Genomic DNA, 25,265 nt, shown 5'->3' on the forward strand with positions numbered 1-25,265 from the left:
TATCAAGTAAAAAGCAATTTCTGTTGGTCAAGAATGACTAGGAATCATTCTGAGTCCTTTTAAACCTCTTTCTATACCAGTCAGCAGTCATAGTGTGTAGCTTGCAGAAATCATTCTAAGTTAACATTTTACCATGGAGAATATAGGCTGGGTACACATACATACAATGCAAAGTGAAGAAAGGCAATTATGTGGACAAATAATGTAAAAATAATGAAAAGGGGACCTTGTTTGGCCCCAACTGGCCAGAAATTGCCTCATTTCTCCACTTCACTACTATGTACCTAGGTGCAGCCTGGGAGGTTTTTTCAACTTGGCTACTTAGCTCAAGCTAAGACCTCAATGAAGCTTTTAACTACTGAATTTGGTAGTTACTACTCAAAACACCATCAATTAAATCAGGCCCCTAAATTAGAAACAGAATGCCATTATATCTTCAGATTGCTCAAACATATGTGAAATGAAAGGGTTTGGAAAGGACAAGTGGACAAATTACGGTATTAGCACATTATATAATTTTTTCATAGAAATGATTAAAGGAAAACTAGAATTGTTCTGTAAGCCACTGTTAAAACTACTAAAAACAATATATAACACTCAACTCTAAGAATAAATGACAATTTTTTCTATTGCACTGTCTTCATGACTAGTGATATTTTTTTAAAAAAAAGTTACCTCCCAAATGAGAACAGATTTCTGCAAGCTCTAACTCTGTATGACACACGTCTACCTTAAAATAAGTTCAAGTAACATATTAAGCACTTGTGAGTATTCTTGTTAAGTGATCTGATGATATTTAGGCTATAGTAAAATATAGAGGCAAACTGGGGGAACTATTATCATCTTCGTTTTATTTCATATGCAGACTTTAATGTCATGATTAAATTATAAAATTAATGGAATTCCCTATCGATATGCTGTTAAATAAAACTTTAATACATCTTCTAAGTCTTTAGGAAGTTAAAGGCAACATAAATATAGTCAATCACCACCAAAAGGGATCTGCAGTGGCTTTTCAAGGACTAGATGAAAGCCAAAATATCGAGGCAAACAATGAAATCAAATGCATAAAATATACTGAAACTAATTCCACTGTTCAAGACATGGAAAGCAAGCAAAAGTAATTTGGTGTCAGGAAAGTGACATGTATATCACTATTACATTTATTAATCTGTCTTGTGAAATCGCAGCAAAGAGACGAATGCTATTCAGCTACATAAAACTGTGAAGTGTTTTCATTATCTGTAAACTTAGTGCTGGTAGTGTCTTGTTGAGTTGTGAATTCTTTTTTCGTACAAAAAGGTATAAATATTCTCTTTCAGAAATCTGGTTCCCACGTCACCCAGAAGAAAGATTCTGAAGTATGGTGTGCTGTGAGATCACTGGTCCTCCAGAACAATTCTACTGGGTCATGTGATGTGAGTTAAGTGATGCACTGAGAAGGTGCCTGGTGATAGTCTCTGCAAAAAACTCTGTCCCAAAGGACACTAAAGTTCTCTTACAGCAAGTCCATTTTGGGTCTGTAATGTAGCAGTAGAGGTGCTTTCTGTAAAAACAAACCCCCCCCAATAGCTAGGTTATTAATGGAGAAAGATAAAAGAACAGAAACACAAAATAAAAATATTTATTTGATATTTAAAGAATGCACAAATTAAAGGGTTCTGTTTTAAAATGCATTTACTATATATAAGGAATCAAATATGGGGCTAAGTGGGCATGAAAACTTTTGATTTTCCGAAATTATGAAGCCAAAGTATAGAATGAGAAGAAATAATCTCCTTTCTACCTTAATAATTAGACCCATGGCAACTTCCTGTGGAGATTCCAGAAGATCTCAGCTGTGATAATTATAGGATCACAGATTTAAGAGTTGGAATGGGCCTTATAGGTCAATTAGTCTAATACCCTTATTTTACAAATGAAGAAACTGAGGCTTAAGGTGAAATAGCTTGCCCAAGGTCACATGGGAAGTAAATGGCAAAGCCAGGATTCTAACTCAGGTCCATCTGCTCCAAGTGCTGCATTTTTCACTACCATTTTATCTCTCATCCTGGGCTCCTTGGGCCCCCTGAGCTGTCATCTCTACTATAAGCAATGGAATCCATCCTTCCCTCTGCCCAGGGTCAATAGAAGGGCAGTCAGGCTTCCTGCCATCACTAACTAACCTTAGGAGCTATTTCTTTGCCTCTCCACGTCTTTCCTGGCATTTTTGGGGTGACCCAAGCTACGCCTTCTGGATTCCTACGCTTTCCCCCAACTCCTCCAGAAGACTGCAGTGGTATGATTTATTCAAGAAGCAGTGACAAGTTGTTTGGAAGGAGAAAAATGTGTGGCCTGGCATATCTAAGTGCCTCTCTCTGTACTTAGTCTGCTAAGAGAAGCTCTTTTTTTAAACAGATGAGTTGTTGTGCCAAAGAGGTGTGACTGTCCCCTGGCTTAAGTCTTGGCAGAGGTGGGTAGGGTTCTCACTAAAAGGTGAGCAAAAGGATAAAGAAAAAGGAGAGGGCTCTACTTGTGGCCCCCTTACATGCTCTTGGCTCCTAGAGGTAAACAGAGGCAGAGGAGACTTGGCTAAAGTCAGGAATCTTTACTGATAAATGTTTTGTTCTGGGTCTAAGATTCCTGAAAACAAACTGCCCTCAGGAGAGTTGTAACTGTCTGACCTCCACTGGGTCCAGTAGCTGCTCCTTAATTGATCCTGAGAGTTGTCCTTTGCAGACCTTGCCAATGATAGTAGTTAGTGGCATCCCCAGAATGTCTCTGGACCACAACACACAGGGACCCCTTTCCTCGGCTCTAAATCTCTTCAATAAACAGAAGTAACTTTGACTAACCTTTGAGGTTCCATAGGATAATATACTTTGTTGGCACTCTTCTCTTTAGAGTGACCAACCCTTACCAGCTACAGCTTGCAACATTCCAGACAGGAATTATTCAAACCTGTCAGCTTCCTTACTGGAGAACTCTGTTCCCAGAAGGCACAAGACACTAGACTACAAAATACCTTAGTCCTTCATGTGGGGATCCCGTGTTCCTATAACTAACTCCCCTCTATCCATTCTTTCTGTGTTTTTCCTGATGCTTACTCTGTCAACAAGGATGAAGGGAATGGGAAAGTGCTAGGTGAGATCTGTTACAAATTTAACCTTATAATTAGCCCCTTGACTAATGCCCTTCTAAGTTCCCACTACCTAAACAAGCACTAATTTAGGGGCTCAAGCAAACTATATGGGTTCAGCAGTATTCTGACAATGGTTTCTGAAAACCACCTACAACGCTGCTGTAGTTTCCTATTTTAAAGAGACCTTTATTTATATTCACATCATCATTCTAAGGCTTACAGGCAATCTTAACCCTTAAGAGGAATGGACTATATAAACACACATGACTATTATTCATAGAAGAGACTATAAAACACCTTGTTACAAAACAACTGGGTCATACCTTAAATCTCCATCTAGTAACAACTACAAACTTGAGTGTGTGGTCCTTGCCAAGAATTTCTTCATTGCATAATATATCCAGCTAATAGAAGAGGAAGAAATACTTTAATTTAGGATGGAGTAAATGACAAAACACACCAGTCAACGAACACATATTACTACTACCTGTTGTAAATAAGTTAGACTAAAACTATCAGTAACAAAAACTCTCTCTGTTAGTGGGCTTTGAAGAACACAGTCTTCAAAAAACTGAGATGCTGAGGCTTCTCCATCATATAATTTGTCAGACATATGACTTCATGTCTCTGTTATTGGGGTGACGGAAACCTTCTTTTCAATGGGTCAATTAAAACAAACATGTCCTAAGCCCTAATGCCCAGTGACATTCTGGCCATGGTCTCCTCTGTCACCTAGGGTCTAGACTTGTGACTGAGGGGTGAAGCCACTCCAGGTGACAAAACTCCCTCTCCCAACATAGGAAAGTGACTCTTTTTCACTAGCTCATGACTTGGGGGTTAGGGGGATGTTGAGAAGTTAAGGGCCTTCTCCAGGGTCACAGAGCAAGTTTGTATCTGAAGCAGGACTTAAGGGGCTAGTTCTCAATGCACTCTATGGGATGCCACAGAGAAGATGGAGTCACTCACTTCTTTATAGTGTGAGATGAATGTCACCAATCATCTCCTTAACATTCAAGAAGGGTCATTAGCAATACATACAGGGATGATGAAGCCTTTTATGAATTTCTCTTGCAATCTCACCTCCTAAGCACCATATGTAAGGGGAAACTGAGCTACACAGAAACCTCTCTGAGGAGAAGAGAGGAGGCACAAAGATTCAAAGAATACATTTAAGCCATTGTTAGTAAACCCAAATCTTCACAGCAAAAGACTCTTTTCCACGTTTTCCATACTATCTTCTCCCTAAGCCTCATAAAGTATTCTGTATTTGGGAGCTTTTCAGTATTGTTAATAGCTGTCCCTCTTACAGGATATGCTTTTTGGAAGGAAACTATATTCTAGTTTTCCCACTGTCAAGCAGGACTTCATTAGGCTCATCACTCTCCCTTGTCAAACAAGGCCTTGCATATAAATAGAATAAACTTTTAGAACAGACTTGCAAACAATCCTTACTTCAGGAAAATCAGTCAGTCATAAGATATTAAGGGGTTATATAAAAGGGATGTTAAGAATTCATCTGGTCCAGTCCCCTCATTTTATAAATAAAGAAAACAGACCTAAAAAGGGAATTGATTTATCCAGTCACATTAGTAAGTTAGTGGCAGAACCAGGACTAGAATCTAGGTTTCCTAATGTGCAATAAATATTCTTTTCACCACACTATGCTGTAACAATGTATGTCAAGCAAATAATAAACAATAATAGGAAATTTCATTTATATAATGCTTTAAGGTCTGCAAAGTGCTTTCCTCACAACAACCCTGTGAGGTAGGTAAGTAAACAGTAAAGAATAAAAATATTGCTCAATTTTTTCCCTATGTTAGTAAATAGCAAATGTGAAGTTTGGGGTACGTGATGGCAAGGCTCCCCTAATCATTTCTCCAAATACTTAAAACACAACCCAATTAGCCATGACATCTGATGATGCACTTAACAACTTCAGGAAAGAACTGAATTTATTGAATTTATTATGTATGTACATATTCAATTCTTTTTAAAGAGGCATGAACTATCATTTAATGATAAAATGAAAAGATGCCAATTACCTCTGAAATTAAGTGGGAAAATTCTCAACATCTCGGTTTATGCATTGCAATGTTGAACTGAGAGCCTCAGAATTATCTTCTAAAGGATGAAGCTATTTCAGTTCTAGACTGATAGGTTCCTAGAACTGGAAAAGACCTTAAAGGTCAGGTTGTCCAACTTGCATTTGACAGGAACCTTTTTTTTTTTTTTTAACCCTTGTACTTCGGTGTATTGTCTCATAGGTGGAAGATTGGTACGGGTGGGCAATGGGGGTCAAGTGACTTGCCCAGGGTCACACAGCTAGGAAGTGGCTGAGGCCGGGTTTGAACCTAGGACCTCCCGTCTCTAGGCCTGACTCTCACTCCTCTGAGCTACCCAGCTGCCCCAGGCAGGAACCTTTTATTGCATTCCTCACATATTCAGCTTTTGCTTGCACTCTTCCAGTTATAGAGAATTCACCACTTGTTCAAGAAGATTAGCTAGCTTTAGTCATTAGAAAGGTCTCTCACATAAACTAAAATCTGCTTCTCAGTAACTCAGTACTCATTGGTCATAGTTCTACTTCCCACCAATAAGTCTAATCCTTTCATACAGCAGTTCTTCTAATGTTTTAGGTTAGTGATGATACTCTCCTCCAAACCTCTATTCTCCAAGGCTTATTTTTTCTAATCTAAATAACTAAGATAATCCTCAACCACTCATTCTAGCGCATGCTTCCCAGCATCATCACTGTGGTCACTGTCATGTGTCCTGTAGTCATGGGTCCTGAGACAGAATAACTTCAAAGCTTTATGACATAAGTAGTTAGTGTAGTTTTACTTGTTACTCATTGTACACTACACACTGAGGAAGAGTGGCTTCCAAGCCCAATTCAGTTTTCCTGAACCTTGCAAGGATCTATATTAAACACCTTCCCAAAACACCCAAGGATGTCTTTATCTTTTCTCACTGCTCTATCTCCTTTTTCCCAATTATTTCTTGTTCAAAGTAAGTTGTTATAAAGGTCTTAAGGATAAAAAAAAATTGGGAAGGTTGAAAAGGAATAGTTTTGGGCCAATTATTGCATAACATTTAACATATATTTAATATATTTAATATATCTGGGTCCTCTTTTAGTGGATTTAAGATTAAGCTCCCTTGTAAACATGTAGTTCTTAGACAATTGTATATATTTCTTATCTGTTGCATTATTTGGTGATGCTTCATAATAAAGAGTCCTTGCACATCTACTGAGGCCAGTCCCATACCAATAATTAAAATATTGGGAACAGTTACAATGCCAAAGTGTATATGTCCTGTTGAAATGACAAGATGTATCCAAAGCTATTTTACACTGTTTTAAAATGTTCTAGTTGAAACTCGTAATGAAATAAGAAAAAGCTGTTTCTAAAACGTATCTGCATTTACAAGTGTTGTTATTTACTTAATTTCCCATTTTACCTCATTGAAAGATGAAAGATTAAGTTTTTTGGCAATGAACTTCTTTAGATGCAAGACTGTTGCCTGTGCTGAGCAGCGGATCCATTTTCGTTTCAATCCACGTAATTTGCTGCTATTGCATTCCAGGCAGATGCTTACCTTCAAGAGAAAGTGCACACATGTTGGCAGAGCTCATTAAAAGGAATTCCACTGGGCTCTCCCTGGAAATGCTTTCTGAGCTATCTATAAATGAAATTACACCAAAGAACTCTGATATCCATGAATACTACAGCTTTCCTTTACCTTATTACTGAAGCAAAGTAACTCCATCTGTAGCGATTTTATGTCTGTTCAGTTAGGACGCTTGAAATTTGGCTATCAACCAGAAAAACAAAATCCAAAACTTTCTTGTTTGCCCATATTTTACCATTTCATACTAAAGCACAATTCTTCCCCTGGTCATTATCACTACACCAAAGGAACAAAAAGGGAATAAAGAGCCAAGAGAAAATACAAGTCAAACCTGCTTCCTATTGTCTAAATTTGGATTTTGAATTTCAGTTAAAAGACTGAAACAAGAATGTGCAGTATAAATGTATCATCTAATATGCATGTTGGCTTGCTAATGTAACACTTGGGAAACCTTCTGGTTGGGCCACAGATGGTTATGCTAGGTGAACTGATTAGTTGTGGTTTGTTTTTTTTTTAAATATGTACCATTACTGGCACAAATAATGATATGACCCCTCATATGGTTGCCTTCATTTCCTCTACTGATACAGTACTCAAATTATATTTGACAAGTATATACTCTTTCTCCATACTCCTTTAGAACAATGTTAACTGATAATCAACCAAGGGGCAAAAAAATGAAAGGATGATTCTGAAAGCAAAATGAATCAACTGATTTAAAATGAAGAAAATAATGTCCTGGCAAAATGAACCAATCAACAAGTGAAAGACAGCTTCAAGAGCTGTGAAAAAAAAAATGAAGGGATATTATTAATTGGTTTTCCTACCTCCTTCTCTTTAAGAGGAAAAGAAAGTCAAGATATTACAAAAATAAAAAACAAAACCAGGTCCATTTTATCTCCTCAACTATCTTATATAGAGCCTGGAAAAAAGCAGGGCACTACTATGTGAGGAATGAATAAATTTATGTTGTTAAATTTGAAAGACGAAATGGGAAAGTTTGGAAGTAATATGGGTAAATTAATAACGGATGTAATTTTATAGGTAGGGAGGTCAATGTAAAATAAATTAAGAATCTAAGGAACAGCAGTAAAAAGAGGCATCATAAGGAGGAGGAACATTTATTGCTTCTCATTCTAATAGAATTTCTTCTATTAGAATGGGGCAGAAGGTATACAGAAGGAACATGTATAGGCAAGTTAGAAAATGCTTTGAATTTTAATAAGGAATTGAAAGATATACTATGACACATCAAATGAATGTTAGTCTTTTATATTTTGTCAAAGGTCTCTAAATCTTACTTAAATGGGACAAAAATATTCTAATGTTCATTTGTGCAGAAAATTCTGACTCAGTTGTATAATGTGTTGAAATTTGTGTGTGTGTGTGTATGTGTATGTGTGTTTGTAAGTTAATCTTGTAAGATTAAAAAATACATATTTTTTTCCAAAATGGACGCTGTCACCCAAAAAAAATCGGTGGCAGAGCTCTCCATTCAGGCAAGCTTTTAATAGTCTGACAAGGTTTATCGACTTGTACTCTCTATGGACTTCATCATTTCCTCTAGTTATACTGTATGAGAAAGGATCCTGGGATCACAAGCTCAGAGGTAAAAGGGACCTCTGAGTTTACAAAAAAAGGTCTTGAATCCTGGATCTGTGACTCTGAATTTAGTGCTTCACCTACTGTACTGTACTTCTCTGCCTCCTAGCCCTTTTATAATCATGGGTGACTCCATTATTATACCATCAGAATATGTGACACTAGAAGGTTGAAGAATCTCTCTTGCAAATATGTGCATACTAAGCTGCTTTGATCTCTGTCATAAACTTCTATAGATGACTAAGTTGGATGGGGTAATAACATTCCTTTCATAAATTGATAAACTCTTCAGGAAGTGATTTCAAAATGCAGAGTAGTATATATCTCTCTCCCATTTTAACATCAGATTTTCACATTTTTAAATGGCATTAAGACTTTTTTTAAAAATAGTTATATTTCCCATGAATGAAGTTTGGAATGAGTAAAGGAATTTGCTCTGATTATTGTTTGTCAGATAAGGCTACCAGGATAAGTTAAGTAGCCCTGGTTTAGTTATATTTCATCACAGGGCATAAATACAGGGAGGTAGAAATACAGAAGTTGATACAGAATGATATTTTAGGTGGCTTTTGGTTCTGCTGCATTTCTGTGGATTTGCTTCCTCATTTGTAAAATGAGAATCTCTTAAGTTGATCATCTTTTAAATGACCTCTCAGGGTCCTTTCCAACTTTAACTTCTTGGCATCACAGACTATGCTACTGTTCTTAGCTCTCTTTTCAAATATATGACGCTTTCAGTCATGGGTAAGAACAAAAATGGGGGAATCTACAGGCATAACTGCAATGACAGGACAGAAAACTTCAGTTTGAACTCTATGCTGTGTGGATTTACATTTCAAAGTACATGACCTACATTGTGCTGGTGTTACATAGAGGACTAAATGAAGTGCTTTATGCATTTGAATGCCTCTAAACAAGGGTTAAAACTATAAATGGTATCAAATTATGTTTCTGTGGCTTTACTACTTTTGTACCATGAGTTACTAGATCTGTGTTTTTTTGTTGTTGTTGTTTTTTTTTAAACAAAGAGCAAGTTCATTTCTGAATGTTAACGGCTACACTGATCTGTCTACTGTAGAGTTTCCTAAAAATTTACAGGTATGTTGCATCATTTACAACTGTGCATCTATGGGACTTATATTTTTTACTTCCTTACTTATGACTTCTACTTCAGATCAGTTTATAGCAGTACTTCTAGCTCAGTAAAAATGGAGAAAGCATCACTGGAGAAAAACATCACTAACACAATATTGGTTTGCTTTCGATACTTCATTGCTGTTGAAATTACCATGCCACTTAATGTCAAACATGACTCATAGAAATACGTGAAGCAAAGGTATTTTAATACTAGTTACTGATGTCACTTGTCTGTGTAGAGTCAGCCACCAAAATTCAAGAAAAACAAAATCAATATTGAATTATAAAAAAGAATAAAGATGAGGTGAAGATATGGCATACAATTGAGGCAATTCTAGTAACCTATTTAAACAAACTATTAATGCTGAAATCCATTGATCTAGAGACCATTTCTGAAGAAAGTTCACCAATGTCAATGAAACTGACACCACGACAACCAGAAAAAACAAAACAAACAAACAAACAAAAAAAAAAAAACACAAAGCCTACAAATTACCTTTTTCTCCTTGTTAAGCATAGAGATATAGCGATTAAGGGCAATGCTCATTTATAGAACAAACTAATTTGCAAAATTTTGGAAGAATGTTTTAAGAATATGAGAAGCATTACCTCATAAAAAAGCAAGAATCAGTAGAGGGGCAAATAGCTTTAGAGGAAAAATTTGGCGAGAGATCCAACAAAGCATAACCACCTTGATTATTTAAAGATAAAACTGAAAGGAAGCCAAAAAAAAAGTAGATGAAAAATGGAAAATAGATGTAAAGCTTTTTCACAACCAATTCTTCTCACTACAAAGCGACAGTAGAGCCACCACTCTTAGACAGCACAGCCTTTGATGTATTAGTACATAAGGAAGTAGAAACATTACTAAAGAAAATAAACACAGGAAGAGCAACCGGATCTTTAGGCACAGCCAGTGAAGGCAGTGCTAGGGGGGCCACACTTCTGAGACTGTTATGGTATCAGTTCTCAAGGTATCAAGAGGGAAGAATAAAAGCTTGAAAATAATTTCAGACCTCACTGTTTTGTAAAAAAAGGTAAATGAGAAAATATTAACAAACTACTGATCTATAATACCTTTTTTCAATTCCTACAAAATTTTTATGAAAATAACTTAAAATATTAAAGGTATCCTTAATATTAAAAAATGAGAAGGAAACAGGTTTCAAATAATATTCCATGGTAGAACCTGTCCTTATATTATCACATTTTCATGAAAATTATAAATAATACAAGATTCCATTGTGTTTATTGTTTGTTGACTATTCTTAAAAAAAAAAAAAAAGGGTGGGGAGAGTATGATTTGGTCAAATACTGACTTAAAGCCCTTCTTCCAAAAGAGTGGCTAAAATCATAAAATAATCCTTGAAAATTGTTAACAAGAGAGAACTTCATCCAATGATCTGATCATTGATACAAAGTGTAGCATAAAATGGAGAAACACACTGTAGTTCATCAAAGGTGTTCTGTCACTGTCATAGATGGTGTATGATGTGCAGAGCACAAAGGAAAGCAGGCTTTCCTATCGATGATTCAATTTTCCAGATGTCCTTGTTTGCAAATGACATCCTGCTGATTGCATCAAGCCCAGAACTATGGCACAGCCTCTTAAATTAGACCCATAATCACTCAAGAGAATTTGGCCTAATTATGTACACAGGACACATGAAACAGATGAAGAATATTCACTGTCCAGATTTCATATGCAGTTTAATAGACCCACAGAACTGGTCCATCTGAACAATATATCTTGGGCATTGTGAATATGCTGGGTCCAGGTACTGAATAGGAGGAAGAGAGTAGTCTTCTAGGAAACTGCAGTTCTTGAAATATTACAAGCTTCTCTCCAAAACAGAAATACATCCTCTTTTTTTTTTTTAAGGTTATTGGAGCTCTTATTTTTACACCATCTTCGCTTCCCAATATACCCATCTCCTTCCCTTACTCAGGGAACCTTCCTTTGTAACAATCAGTAAATTGCTGACATACTGACCATGTCTAACAGCATACATAGCATTTCACATCCACAATACCCCAACTCTCTCACAAAAGGAAGGTCAAAGGCCCATCTTGTTAACCACAAATTTCTTTCCAGTGATGTTCTATGGCTATAAGTTAAAGAATACCACAGTTTTCAAAGAAATGAAGGGAGTAATGGAGAGGGGTACATGGTTGGCATGAATAGGCTTCAACACATTCCCAATATGCAAGGGAAGCAGGAGAAAAGAAGTCAGCAAGGAAAACAAGATGAGTTGGTTACACAGTAAGAACAAGAGATAACTGAGATTGTTCATGTGTTCCAGTGGTAGCCACAAAATGTCTGGAGGTCCCCAGCATATTGATTAGATCCATCAAAGTACTGAAATAAGACTCAAAGAAGATGGTAAAGAAGATATTCAAGAAGATGTGACTGTCTTCTAAGATCCACAACCATAGAGAAAGTTGGATATCATGCTTTATAAAAACCTAGGTATGGAGTGATATAATCTAATATTGTGGTTTAAGACTTACCCAAAATTATAATCTTTCTTGCCTTGGATTTCTAATTTTTTTTTAAATGTATCACTAGATAATATGATGACCAGATAAAAAGAAATGAGTGCTTTTAGTTCAGAAAATAAACTCCTACCTAAAATTTTTTTCACCTAATGACAACTGGCATAGCTTTAGTTTTCTTTAAGCTGATCCACAGGGCTATATTTATTTCACAAAGGAAACCATTATTTTCTTCTGAATGCAGGTGGTATCATCAGCATATTGGAAATATATGTATTTCTGTACACTTTTTATGTTCATAATCACAGGAATTATTTTCCTATTTCTCAAAGCAACACTTCCCTTATTTGGCCATTAAACATTCTGGAGTTGAAATAGTGATAGAATGCATAAATACAGGGGGGATTAGGAGTAAGGAATACTTCTAGAATAAACAGAAAGTTAGGGAAATCTTGGGGGGCGGGGGGAACAAAATTAATTCTATTTCTGCACGACAACCCAAAAATTGCCAAATGAGTATTTCATATTTAATATGAGGAAAAAGGACCACTAACATCAAATTTTTTCACAAAATCCTTATTCATATTGTATGGAACAACATGGTCCATAGAACAATTTGGGAAACAATATCCCAGAAGATAGCAATAATAGCCAGCATTTATATAGAATTTTAAGGTTTGCAAAGCACTTTACATTCATTATCTTACTAGACCCTCACAACAGCCCTGTGAGGTAGGTGATATTATTATCCCCATTTTACAAATGAGGAACTTGAAGCTCAGAAGTTAAATGACTTCCCCAAGGCCACCCAGATAGTAAGTGTTTCAGGTTGGTTTAGAAGCCAGTCTTTCTTGAGTAAAGGATTAGAGGTCAAAATTATATGTTGGATCTAAAAAGCAGATCAACATTGGTTCCTTATTCCATCTTTCTGAAAAAGCAGCATCAGATAGCAGTTATCTCCTCATAAGACTAAGTCCTCCTAACTAAATCACTGATTTCCTTCCTCCTGCTTCCTCTAAGACCTATTTCCAATAGTTATTCCTTTACTCTTTTGCAGGTTCAATTCCCTCCTCTGATAGCACCTCTTCCATTTCTGACTGTAAAAACATGCTCAGGCCTCTCCAAATCTAGCAGTCTTCCTTAATCCTCCTTATCTGGCTAAAGTCTTATCTTTATCCTTTCCTTTTTGAAAAATTTGTCCATGACTAATTCCTCTCCTTCCTTTCTATATTCTCTCTTTCACTCCTCTGTCCTCAAGCTTTTATGTCCACAATTGTACTGAAATGGCCTTCTAAAGTCAGCAATGAACTCTAAACAGCAAATCCAAAGACCTTTTTTCAATCATGATACTCTTAGATTTCTCTGTAGCTTGTGACATTGCTGACATTGCTGTAGGAGTCTCAATCCTACCTTGGTTTCAGAGATATTTCACTTTCTTAGTTCTTCTAATCCTTCTTTGTCTCCTATCTACTCCTTATTTTCTTCAGGGCTCCTTTATGTATGTGAGTGTCCCTCCAGAGTCTGCCTTCAGCCCTTTTCTTTTTTTTGTCTCTAGACATTCTCCCTCGGTAATCTTATTAATTCTCATAGTTTTAACTATCATCAATCTTCATCTAACTCACAAGTATCTTCCATTCTCTTTAGAGAACTAGAATCACATCTTGGAAGAGTATAACAAATCCTTTTCAGTATGTTCCACTGGCTCCTGAAACTCAGCATGTATCAAACTAAAAACTTCCTATCTTTCTTTTTAAACCTACTCCATCTTTTATTTCTTGATTTCTGTCTAAGTACCATTCAGTTTCCTGTATTTGTAATTCAGGAATTATTATCTTTTGGGTTTCCCTTTCTTATCTGATTAATTCCAGGGTCTTGTTCCTTCAACTTCTATAGCATATCTTCAGGGTTCTATTGGTAAATGTTTAACCATCAGCTCTCAATAAACAAACCCCACCACCACCAGCACCACCAAGACTATACATGATACACCTCTGAGTTTAATCTGCATTATTAATATTTTTCCTATCATTTTCTTAAATCTAGACAATCAACAAACTATAAAGTCAAATCCTGAATTGTAGCATTTACCAATTTCTCTTGGTAGCCAGTTCAAGTTGTCTCCAACACACTCCTACATATCGTCCATTGACGCCCACCTTCTCTATTACCATTCCAGCTGCCCAGATAATGTCAAGAGTGTTGCACTTGTCTTCCTGTCTCTGGTCCAACAATCATTTACTAAGCATTCATTATGTACAAGGCCTCTCTACCTTTCTCCTCCTCCAATCTGTCCTTTATACTGATGTGAGGATAATCTTATTTTCCTCTGTTCAAAAAGCTTCAGCAGTTCTTTACTACATCCCAAGAAAAGTTCAAACTTTCTCCCCAGGCATCCTAGGTCCCAGTTCCTATTACTCTTTTTTTTTTTAATTTTAAACCCTTTACTTCTGTGTATTGACTTATAGGTGGAAGATTGGTAAGGGTAGGCAATGGGGGTCAAGTGACTTGCCCAAGGTCACACAGCTGGGAAGTGGCTGAGGCCGGATTTGAACCTAGGACCTCCCGTCTCTAGGCCTGGCTCTAAATCCACTGAGCTACCCAGCTGCCCTCCTATTACTCTTAAACTGGCGTTTGTGAATTTTTAAAATGTTTCAATAATGACATTTCACTTAATTACCCTGCATATTTTATCTCATTCATTTAAAAATGCTGTTCTGAGAAGAGGATCCAAAGGTTTCAACAGATTGCCAAAGGGATTCATAACACAAAACAAAATTAAGAATCTGGTCTAAACTCTATATACCTACCAAATCCTGTGCTTTTCTTCTCCTGTTGTGCATAGTTAAAATGCCCTGCCTTATCTCTTGTCACCTACTAAAATTCTTACTCATTCTTTAGAGGTCACTTCAAATGTCACTTCTTCCCAGTGTGTCTTTCCTAATTTCCCAAGGAAGCAATCTTCTTCTGACCTGATCTAATGTGATTATCATGTAATGTTCAGTATTTTAGTTGTCTATATCTACTTATTCCTTTTACTATAGTGTAAGCTCCATAAAGACACTTACATTTGGCACATCATATTAGAGAAATCTAAAACCTTTAGTATATTCATTGAGAAGTTAATTTGCCTTAAAATCTACCTAAAGTCTAGGCCTAGGGATGGGATAAAATGCTTCTATGAAGCCAATGTGCAAATGTCTTTATGCCATTACCTGTCAAGAACAAAACACATCAAGGTACAGCCACAAGCTTATGCTTATGAACTTTTAAAATGTGCTAAATAGTACATTACTTATTTTATAACATACATGTTCAAAAACATAAATACCACAAGAGCATTTTAAGACATTATTATTAATACAAAGATAAACTACCTGTTCATCACTTCTGTGATAGTCATTATCCTCTTCTTGTTTTTCTTCTGATGTTTCTTTGTTGGAACTGTCATCGGCTTTTGTTTCACCTTTTAATAAAAAGGTATAAATACTAATGAAATCCAAACTGTCTTGTTCATTACTCAAGTTTATGCAATGTAAGCTGAAGTGATAAAAAAAACACTTCCAGTTAAATAAAACGGTTAGCAGAGTATATGAATACAGAATGCATGCAAAGTCAAAGGCACACAACTATGTGCCACATATTCTAAAAGAGCATGACCTTCCACTAAACTAGATCATTTACCAGGTCCCAGCCACTTAACATCAGATCAGAATTCCCCCTGAATAGTAAAGGGTGTGTCAACAATGAAAGTGTGGACATGTTTACACATACTGGATCCAAATTTTGGTGTAGCATTCTAAAAACAACTGATAAATACATATATCTACCTTGTCTTTTTAATTTAATACATTTAAATACATTTACATTTAAATAAAATACTTTTAATGTGATATAAATGTAAAAATACATTTAAATATACTTAATTAAAATAAATTTAATACTTTAGGCTCTTATAAGAAGGAAAGATAATTGTACAAAAATATTCATAGCCATGCTCTTTGTGGTGGCATAAAACTGGAAAATAAGGGGATACCCTTCAATTGGGGAATGGCTGAACAAAGTGTGGAATCTGTTGGTGATGGAAAACTATTGTGCTGAAAGGAATAATGAACTGGAGGGATTCCATGTGAACTGGAAAGACCTCCAGGAATTGATACAGAGTGAAAGGAGTAGAACCAGGAGAACAATATACACAGAGACTGATACACTGTGGCACACTCAAACATAACAGCCTTCTCTACTAGCAGCAATGCAATGATACAGGACAATTCTGAGGGACTAATGAGAAAGAAGGCTATCCACATCCAGAAAAAGAACTGTGGGAGTAGAAACAGAAGAAAAACATTTCCTTGATCACAATGGGGATATGATTGGGGATATAGACTAAATGATCACTCTACTGCAAATAGTAATAATATGGAAATAGGTCTTGATTAATGATACATGTAAAAACCCAGTTGAATTGCCTGTTGGCTATACTCCAATAGCCAAGGGGAGAGAGGAGGGGACGGAAAGAATATGAATCATGTAACCATGGAAAGACACCCCAAATTAATTAAATAAATAAATTGGTGAATTTTAGGATAAAAAACTACTTTTGGCTCTTAAGAGTATCTAAATTAGTGTTTAAGAGAAAATGACTGATCTTCCCCCCTTAAAACCCTCAATTCTCAATCTATTTTATATAGAATTCTATAAAGAATTCCTAATCAATTCTAAAATAAAAGGAAAAATCCATGTATTCCCATATTTATCTAGCATTGTTGGAAATTTTTATTATTGGTTTTAAAAAACAGGGTATTTCCTATAAAAAAATAATCAACACTACAGACTTTAAAATGTACCAGGAGTTAATATTTAACTAAAACAGTCACTGTTAACTCAAGCAGAAAGATCAAGAAAAATACTATCCTTACTTAAAAAAATTAAATAATTTAGCTCATTTCATATATCATTGAAGATCATCAATACATTTAGTATTACGCATTAGTAATTTTGGATAGATTATGGGTGATATAATCCTTCATTGAGGGCCAAGTCAATTTAAGATTTTGACTACCTAAGAAAGGCAGACTTCCTTAGTGGCCTAGACTGGCCCCTACATCTTTCCAGAAGGACATGCAATAGTGGAGGCTGAAGAGTCTCACCTCTTACCATAGTGAAATCCTACAGGATATTAATCATCTTTCTAAGTCTAACCCTTTCCCTTCATCCTCACATCTTTAGAAATTGCACCTTGCTGCCCAGAAAACTCTTAGATCTTGTTGCCGATTATTTTTTACATCTTCCCCTTTCATTAAAAAACTAAAAAAGATAATTTGTTTTATGAAATGGCTCCCTTAGGGGGAGAGGGAAGGGAGACTGCAAGAAATTTTTGTGACAAAAACAAAAAATGTCAATAGAACTTTTTTAAAAAAGAAAATGAATTGTTATGTCCATTAAGATGAACCAACTCATTTTTTGAGGTAAATCTGTTACAAAGTCCTATTCTAAGACCTCAGTGTAACATAGAAGGGACCTTTGGCTCTTGAAGACTATGTCAATAGGCAACAATCTCCTTAAGATTCTACCAGGCAAGAAGAGTTTTGAATGTGTCCGTCATGATAAGTACAGGGAAGATCATCCCCAGAAGGTGCTATATCAAGTAATCTAGCCAGAGCTGTCCATAAAAATAAAAACTAGCTTTTGGTTCTGTGGGTCCCCTTTAACTTTTGCAGGGAGGGTGGTGGCACAAAAGAGGGCATAGAATGCTGAGAACAATAGTCACAGGTTAGTACTCAAAATGAAATTTTTGTCTATGGCCATCAAGTTGAGAAATATAACTAGAAATATTGAACTATATCTACATTGACATTCTTGAACCATAGGAAGGACTCCAGATATAGGGTGAATCCTCTTAGGATTTATGGAAGAAGAGAGTATAGAATGCTACAGGATGAAATGACATAAAGGGCTTGTAAACCCACACTGATGGAATCATAGAATTATCTAAAGATCTTTATATCTATCTGTATCTAACATACCTGATTTGTATTTATTTGGTTTTAGTTAGAAAGAACTGGTGCCACTCACTGAAAAAGAACTTTAGTTTTATTTATTATTCCTTAATGTGCTATTCTCTTTTTCCTTGTTAAAAATCCTAGAAAACACTCTTGTGATCAGAAGAATGTTAACAGAGGTACTGAACCTATGATCAGGGAGCTGACAGTAAGCAGTTCCACTGTCTTTTGCCCTGATCAGATATTTGGAATGCTATGTACAATTCTGGGCATCATATTTTAGGGAGGGTGTTTATAAGCTTAGAGTATCCAGAAGAGAGTAATTTGGATGATTATGGGTCTCAAGTTGCATTCCTATGAGGATGGGCTAACAGAACCGAAAGTTTGGCCCACAGAAATTAAAGTGAAAGAGGAGGTGACCACAGTTCTGAAGTATTATTACCTGGAAAGATCAGAAGCCAAAACTATAAAAAAATGGATAGAGTATGACCCTGGGCAAGTCACTCGACCCCCATCGCCTACCCTTACCACTCTTCTGCCTTGGAGTCAGAATACACAGTATTGACTCCAAGACAGAAGGTAAAGGTTTAAAAAAAATGGATTGAAGTTGCAAAGAGGTAAATTTATTCTAATGCAAGAAAAAGATTCTCAATAATTAAGCAAAATCTCAAAGTAGAGTGGGCTACCTTAGGAGGTAGTGGGTTACTCTGAACTTGTGGTCTTTAGGCAAAGGCTAGATTTCCACTTGTTGAATATAGTTATTTTTATTCACATTTGATTAGAACTAGATGATGTCCAAGGTTCCATAGAACTGAAGTGTGTGTGTGTGTGTGTGTGTGTGTGTGTGTGTGTGTGTGTGTGTATGTGTGTGTGTGTGTATGTGTGTGTGTGTGTGTGTGTGTGTGTGTGTGTGTCTATCTGTCTGTCTAGATATGGCATAAAAGAGAAAGGCAAGTGGGTTAATAACCAAGGTGGTTAGAGGTAACTAAGATGACAAAAAGTATGGGGCTGGGGGTAGGACATGGAATAGTTGAATACCACAGATATCTGAAACTAAGAAGTTGAATCAGTTCAGGGAACAGGAAAGTCCAATGGTCTTAATGCCTCAATTTGGAATTCGGAGATCAATGAGATTAGTGAAATGTGAATGCTAAAGGGTAAAATCACCTGAACCAGTTGAAAAAAGAGATTCTATTCCCAGAAAGATTGGGACTATTATTTTATATTGCCTCAACACAAAAGGTACAAGAACTTAAGTATGCCAAAAGCAGTCTTATAAATGTTCTCTGGGAATACTTGTTCTGGAATGTACTTCCCCACTGCCACTCCCTCACCCATTTCTATGCATTTCCTCAGCATTTCCTCTTCCTCAGATATATGCTCTGACAAAATGCCAATTCTTATAAGTTTCTCTCTCATTTTCTATGTGGAAAATGGGTTCCAAAGTAAAAAAAAATCTTGTCCACAATCTCAATATTTCCTGACCTTTGTGAAAAAATATTTTATCATTATCTGTACCAATATTCATGGGGATGCATGCAACCATAAATGTTCAAAGAAATAAAAGTTACATTAGAATAGACTGCTTAAGAACAGAATCTGAGCCAAGTAAAGTTTCTTTTAGCAGAATTTAGAGACTATTACTATCATTGGTCTCCACAATAATTAGTTAGAAAATTGACTTACCATTCCGATGTGAGTCTAAGTGCTGCTTTGCAGAGCAAGTCTCCCCTTTGATGTCTCCAGGCACTTCCATGCCTAATTTGTGATAAAATTCCCTCTGTTTCCTCATTTCCGCTATTAAAAACAACATTTATCTTTTATTTTAACAATGCCAATAGAACATTTTTATCATATTATAACTTCATACCATCAACAGTAAAATTTCATAGAAAAACAGAACTTCCAGTCAAAGAAAACTGATCATTTGGACAATAAATTGCTCTAGTAATGGAGAGATAGCTTGGACTTGGAGCCAAGAGTCAAGAGTTCTAATCTTGAAATCTTGACTCAGTCACGATCCTGAGGGGGGTCTGAATATGTTAAACCCAAACAAGAGGTTAATGAACAAAATCAATGCCTGATTATACAAATGAATAAACAGCAAGCCTCTCTAAATAATAATAATATTATATATAGCTGGCCAACTTATTGTATGACTACAATCAAACCTCTTCCCCTCTCTAGGTCTATTTTCTCAACTGTACAATGAAGGGGATGATCCATCCATCTCTCAGTTCTGAAATTAAATGCTTCCAATCTAATGCTCACAAACTCTACCTCTTGCCCATCCATTTGTAGTTTACCTAATAGTTCAGATAATTGAAACTGTTCAAAAAGTGTTAACAGAAAAACAAGAGATAAACAGCTGTTTGTTAAAAACAACTATTACCAACCTTCTTCTGTGTCACCCCATTCAATCAGGATAACTAAACACTCTCTTTAAACATAGTAATTTACAGGCTAAAAAGGGGTTATCTATTCTTTCTAATCTATTTTTGCAAATTATTACTGTAACATCGGCCCCTAACATTCACTGAGACTGAAAATTCAAAGACAATATATATACTAAGTTGACTGGGATCTTCAATTCCCAGTTATTCAGGTGTATAATAAATGGCATATGAATTATCAGGTGCTCCCACTTTTCATTCTTCCCTTTGCTTTGTTTTAATGTTTACTAAGGAAAGTCATCTATGGTAAACTTATTATTCTAAAAATGTACTTCATGTAACAACTGGTATGTTAGTAAATATTTCTATACACTGGCAAATTTAGGAGAATGCAAAGTTAGAATCTAAGTGGTTCAAATAGGCTTTCTGTTGTAGTGATAAAAAGCTTGCTCTTGGGCATCTACCTAAAAATCATATCTCAGTTTCTCAGGTGATCAGAGGAAAGTGAACAGTTAAAAAAATAAAGCTGCAACATAGAGAATTTTCATAATAATCTAGAACCTTTTCCTCCTTATCTTTAATATATTTTATTCATTTTAAAACATCAGTAATTTGCATGTTCAGAGAAAGATGGTTACATACACACAAATACATATTACACTGTCAGAAAAAAAGGGTTAATAGAAACAAGTAGCTAGTTAATAATCCTTAGAGAAGCATCTGGTACATCAGCTGGTATACTGGTGGGTTCATTGACAGAAAGCAATTAAGCCTTGGACAAATCCTTATAATACTGGGAGATCAAATTGCAACTCTCACCTAGATACTGGATTTTGGTAGTGAGTGTTCCTTAAAAAGGGTAGAGCAAGGTGATGAGGATAGGATCCAGTTGTAGGTTTGATCAAGATATAGCCCAAAGCATATCCTAACACTTAGCAAATAGATTCTGTCTGCCACAGTAAAGGACAGATATCAAAGAAAAAAGAAAAAGAACTATCAACTGGAACATATAATAAATGATCCATTTAGGAAAGGGCTCAGTTCTAAAATTCTATGGTTTTTAAAACCCAAACCAAGACTGAGGATTGCAAGAGATCCAAAACCTGATTATACAAGTGATAACCTGTATGTCTCACTACATAAAAATAAAATTATCTGCAACTGTCTAAGAACAATTCTCTTGAAACAGAATGTGGTTGATGGAGAGGGACAAGATAATGGGAAGAGACACAACAGACCAAAAGAATATGGTGATAAGTTTGAAGAACAAATTTATCCTTAAAAGTATATTGGTAGGGGGGCAGCTGGGTAGCTCAGTGGATTGAGAGCCATGCCTAGAGACAGGAGGTCCTAGGTTCAAATCCGGCCTCAGACACTTCCCAGCTGTGTGACCCTGGGCAGGTCACTTGACCCCCATTGCCTACCCTTACCACTCTTCCACCTATAAGTCAATACACAGAAGTTAAGGGTTTAAAAATAAAAAAAAATAAAAAAAATTAAGTATATTGGTAGGACTTCCGGTTAAGATGGTGGCAGAGTAAGGAACAGCTGCTCCATCTCTCCTAACCGAAGCATACAGGACTCCTCAAGGGGACATAAAAATGAATCCAGACAAACGAAGGGACCCCACAACAGAGCGCAGCATTGAAAGTACATGGAATTGGGGCATTTCCACTCTATAAAGGGATGAAACAGCTCTCACTAAAACGTGAGAGGAAGAAGCCCCTTCCCCACCCCCCCATACCACGTACAACACCAAGGCCAGCGCACAAGAGTTAAAGCAGGTTTGGGGTACCCAGTAAGTCACTGGCAGCTCCAGGGCTTGTTCCTGAGAGCAGCAAGACTTAGGACCCCAAAGAACGCCCACGGACTTTCCTGAGCATCTGCACGGGTGAAGGCAGTGCCCTAGGCGCGGACAAGGATCTCGAGCGTAGGCTTGGACCGCGAGTGGGAACCCTGTGCAGACGGGAGCACGCTGTGGGAGCACGGCAGTGGAAGCAGTGCCCTGAGACTGCTGAAGGAGCCTCAGGCATAGGGGCAGACCAGGGACGACCAGGAGGCTCGACCCCGAGAATAACGGGAGCCAAGACACACCCTGAGTGTGAGGATAAAGCGCAGAAGACTCTGGGCTAACAACAATGGCAAGCCAAAATCGGGAACCCCAGAAGAGAAAGATTATCAAGAAGAACTCTGGAACACTCAACAACTTTTACACAGAGAAAATCCAGACAACAGAGGAGGACAAACAAGTAATAAGATACAAACCTTCCCAAAACAATGAAAACTGGTCACAAGCTATTGAAGAGTTCAAATCTGAGATGATGAGAAAGATGGAAGAGATCTGGCAAGAAAATAACAGTTTAAAAGGCAGAATTTCATGATTGGAAAGTCAGGCTCAGAAATCAAATGAACTGATAAGCAAATTGAACACCAGAAATGACCAGATTGAAAAGGAAAACCAAAAGATCATAGCCAAAAACCAAAAGATTATAGCCGTAAACCAGTCCCTAAAGGCTAGAATTGAGCAATTAGAAGCTAATGATCGCTCAAGACAACAAGAACAAATAAAACAAAGCCAAAAGACTGATAAAATAGAAAGAAACATGAAATATCTCAATGAGAAAGTGACAGACCAAGAAAACCGGTCTAGAAGAGACAATTTGAGAATTATTGGTCTTCCAGAAAAAGGAGAAATTAATAGAAACTTGGACTCCATACTAAAAGAAATTATTCAGCAAAATTGCCCTTAAGTCCTACAACAAGAGGGCAATATAGACATTGAAAGGATCCATAGATCACCCTCTACACTAGACCCAGAAAAGTCAACACCCAGGAATATAACAGCCAAATTCAAGAGCTTTCAAGTAAAAGAAAAAATCTTACAAGAAGCCAGAAAGAGACAATTCAAATATCAAGGAGAACCAATCAGGATCACACAGAATCTGGCAGCCTCCACGCTAAAAGACCACAAGGCTTGGAATATAATATTCAGAAAGGCAAGAGAACTGGGCCTTTAACCACGGATCAACTACCCATCGAAACTGACTATATACTTCCAGGGGAAAGTATGGGCATTCAACAAAATAGAAGATTTCCAAGTATTTGCACAGAAAAGACCAGGACTAAATGGAAAGTTTGATATCCAACCACAAAAATCAAGAGAAACATGAAAAGGTAAATAAGAAACAGAGGGGAAAGAAAGAAAACTCATAATTTTTTAAATTTGACTCTTTAAGGGCTTCAATAAGATCTAATTATCTGTATTCCTATGTGGAGAAATGCTATGTATAATTCTCTGAAGTGAACTCTACTCACTATTATAGCAATCAGAAGAATAATTCATAGGGAGAGGACAGAATACTAAATGGTCTAAGATGACATGAGGGGTGGAAAAGAGGGGGGGTGAATAGTAGGGGACACCAAGAAAAACTTGAGTGAATAAGAAAAATAGGATATTCTATTACACACAAAGAGGGCATGGGAAGGGGAGGGGACAAATACTATTATAAGAAGAAGAGGAAGAGAGCATTAAGAGGTAATATTTAAACCTTACTCTCAGTGTAATTAACCCAGAGAGGGAAGAGTAGCTATACTATCCATTGGGATAAAAAACTCTAACCCTACTGAGAAAGTCAGAAGGAATAAACCAAGGGGAAAAGGGGAGTGGGGAGGTCAAAAAAGGGAGGGGAGGAAAAGTGGGGGGGAACTCATTAGGCCTTTAAAAATAAAAAGAGGGGAACAACAAGGGAGGGGAAAGAAAGGGAAGTTAATCAAGGGAGGGGATAAGGGATACCAGCACAAAGCAAACCACTGGTTTAAAAGAAAATAGTGTAAGAAGAAGGGGTAGGATGAGGGGAGGATACAAAAATGTCAGTGAATGCACAACTGATAATTGTAACTCTGAATGCAAATGGGATGAACTCGCTCATAAATCAGAAGCAAATAGCAGAGTGGATCAGAAACCAAAATCCTACCATATGTTGTCTACAAGAAACACTTATGAGGCGGGTAGACACACACAAGTTTAAGGTTAAGGGCTTGAGCAAAATCTTTTGGGCATCAAATGAGAAAAAGAAGGCAGGAGTGGCTATTATGATTTCTGACAAAGCCAAAGTAAAAATAGATATGATTAAAAAAGACAGGGAAGGTCATTACATCCTGATTAAAGGCAGTATAAAAAATGAGGAAATAACACTGCTCAATATATATGCACCAAGTGGCACAGCATCCAAATTCATAAAGGAGAAACTGGCAGAGCTCAAGAAGGAAATAGATAGTAAAACCATACTAGTGGGAGATCTAAATATTCCTCTTTGAGATCTAGATAAATCAAACCAAAAAATAAATAAGAGGTAAGAGAGGAAAATGGAGTTCTAGAAAAATTAGATTTAATTGATATGTGGAGAAAAATAAATAGGGACAAAAAGGAATACACCTTCTTTTCAGCTGCACATGGTACAGTCACAAAGATTGACCATGTAATAGGGCATAAAAACATTGCAAACAAATGCAAAAGAGCAGATATAATAAATGTAACCTTCTCAGATCATAATGCAATAAAAATAATAATTAATAAGGGCACCTGGACAGGCAAATCAAAAACCAATTGGAAATTAAACAATATGATTCTCCAAAACCAATTAGTCAAAGAAGAAATCATAGAAACAATCAACAATTTCATTGAAGAGAATGACAATGATGAGACATCCTACCAAACTCTGTGGGATGCAGCCAAGGCAGTACTCAGGGGGAAGTTTATATCCTTGAATGCATATATTAACAAATTTAGGAGGGCAGAGATTAATGAATTGGGCATGCAACTCAAAAAACTAGAAAGTGAGCAAATTAAAAATCCCCAGATGAAAACTAAATTAGAAATAC

At 36.5% G+C, this 25,265-nt stretch overlaps 1 protein-coding gene across 2 annotated transcripts in view; it reads right to left on the minus strand.

Moving 5' to 3' along the window:
- PCGF3 (polycomb group ring finger 3) overlaps window positions 1-25,265 on the minus strand; it is a 101,293-nt gene that overhangs the window by 12,972 nt on the left and 63,056 nt on the right. Inside the window, exons 7-11 of one of the 2 annotated variants that reach the window (XM_044682230.1) lie at window positions 19,678-19,788; window positions 15,367-15,455; window positions 6,587-6,724; window positions 3,445-3,525; window positions 841-1,546 (exon numbers count right to left, since the gene is read on the minus strand). In XM_044682230.1, the coding sequence (XP_044538165.1) occupies window positions 1,499-1,546; window positions 3,445-3,525; window positions 6,587-6,724; window positions 15,367-15,455; window positions 19,678-19,788 (467 nt within the window). In that variant the 3' untranslated portion in view covers window positions 841-1,498. Of the gene's footprint in view, window positions 1-840; window positions 1,547-3,444; window positions 3,526-6,586; window positions 6,725-15,366; window positions 15,456-19,677; window positions 19,789-25,265 lie in introns of those variants that run through there. The other variant, XM_044682231.1, reaches the window with a different exon arrangement.

The sequence above is a fragment of the Gracilinanus agilis genome, chromosome 6, assembly GCF_016433145.1.
Source record: "Gracilinanus agilis isolate LMUSP501 chromosome 6, AgileGrace, whole genome shotgun sequence".
In the NCBI taxonomy this organism is placed as follows: Eukaryota; Metazoa; Chordata; class Mammalia; order Didelphimorphia; family Didelphidae; genus Gracilinanus; species Gracilinanus agilis.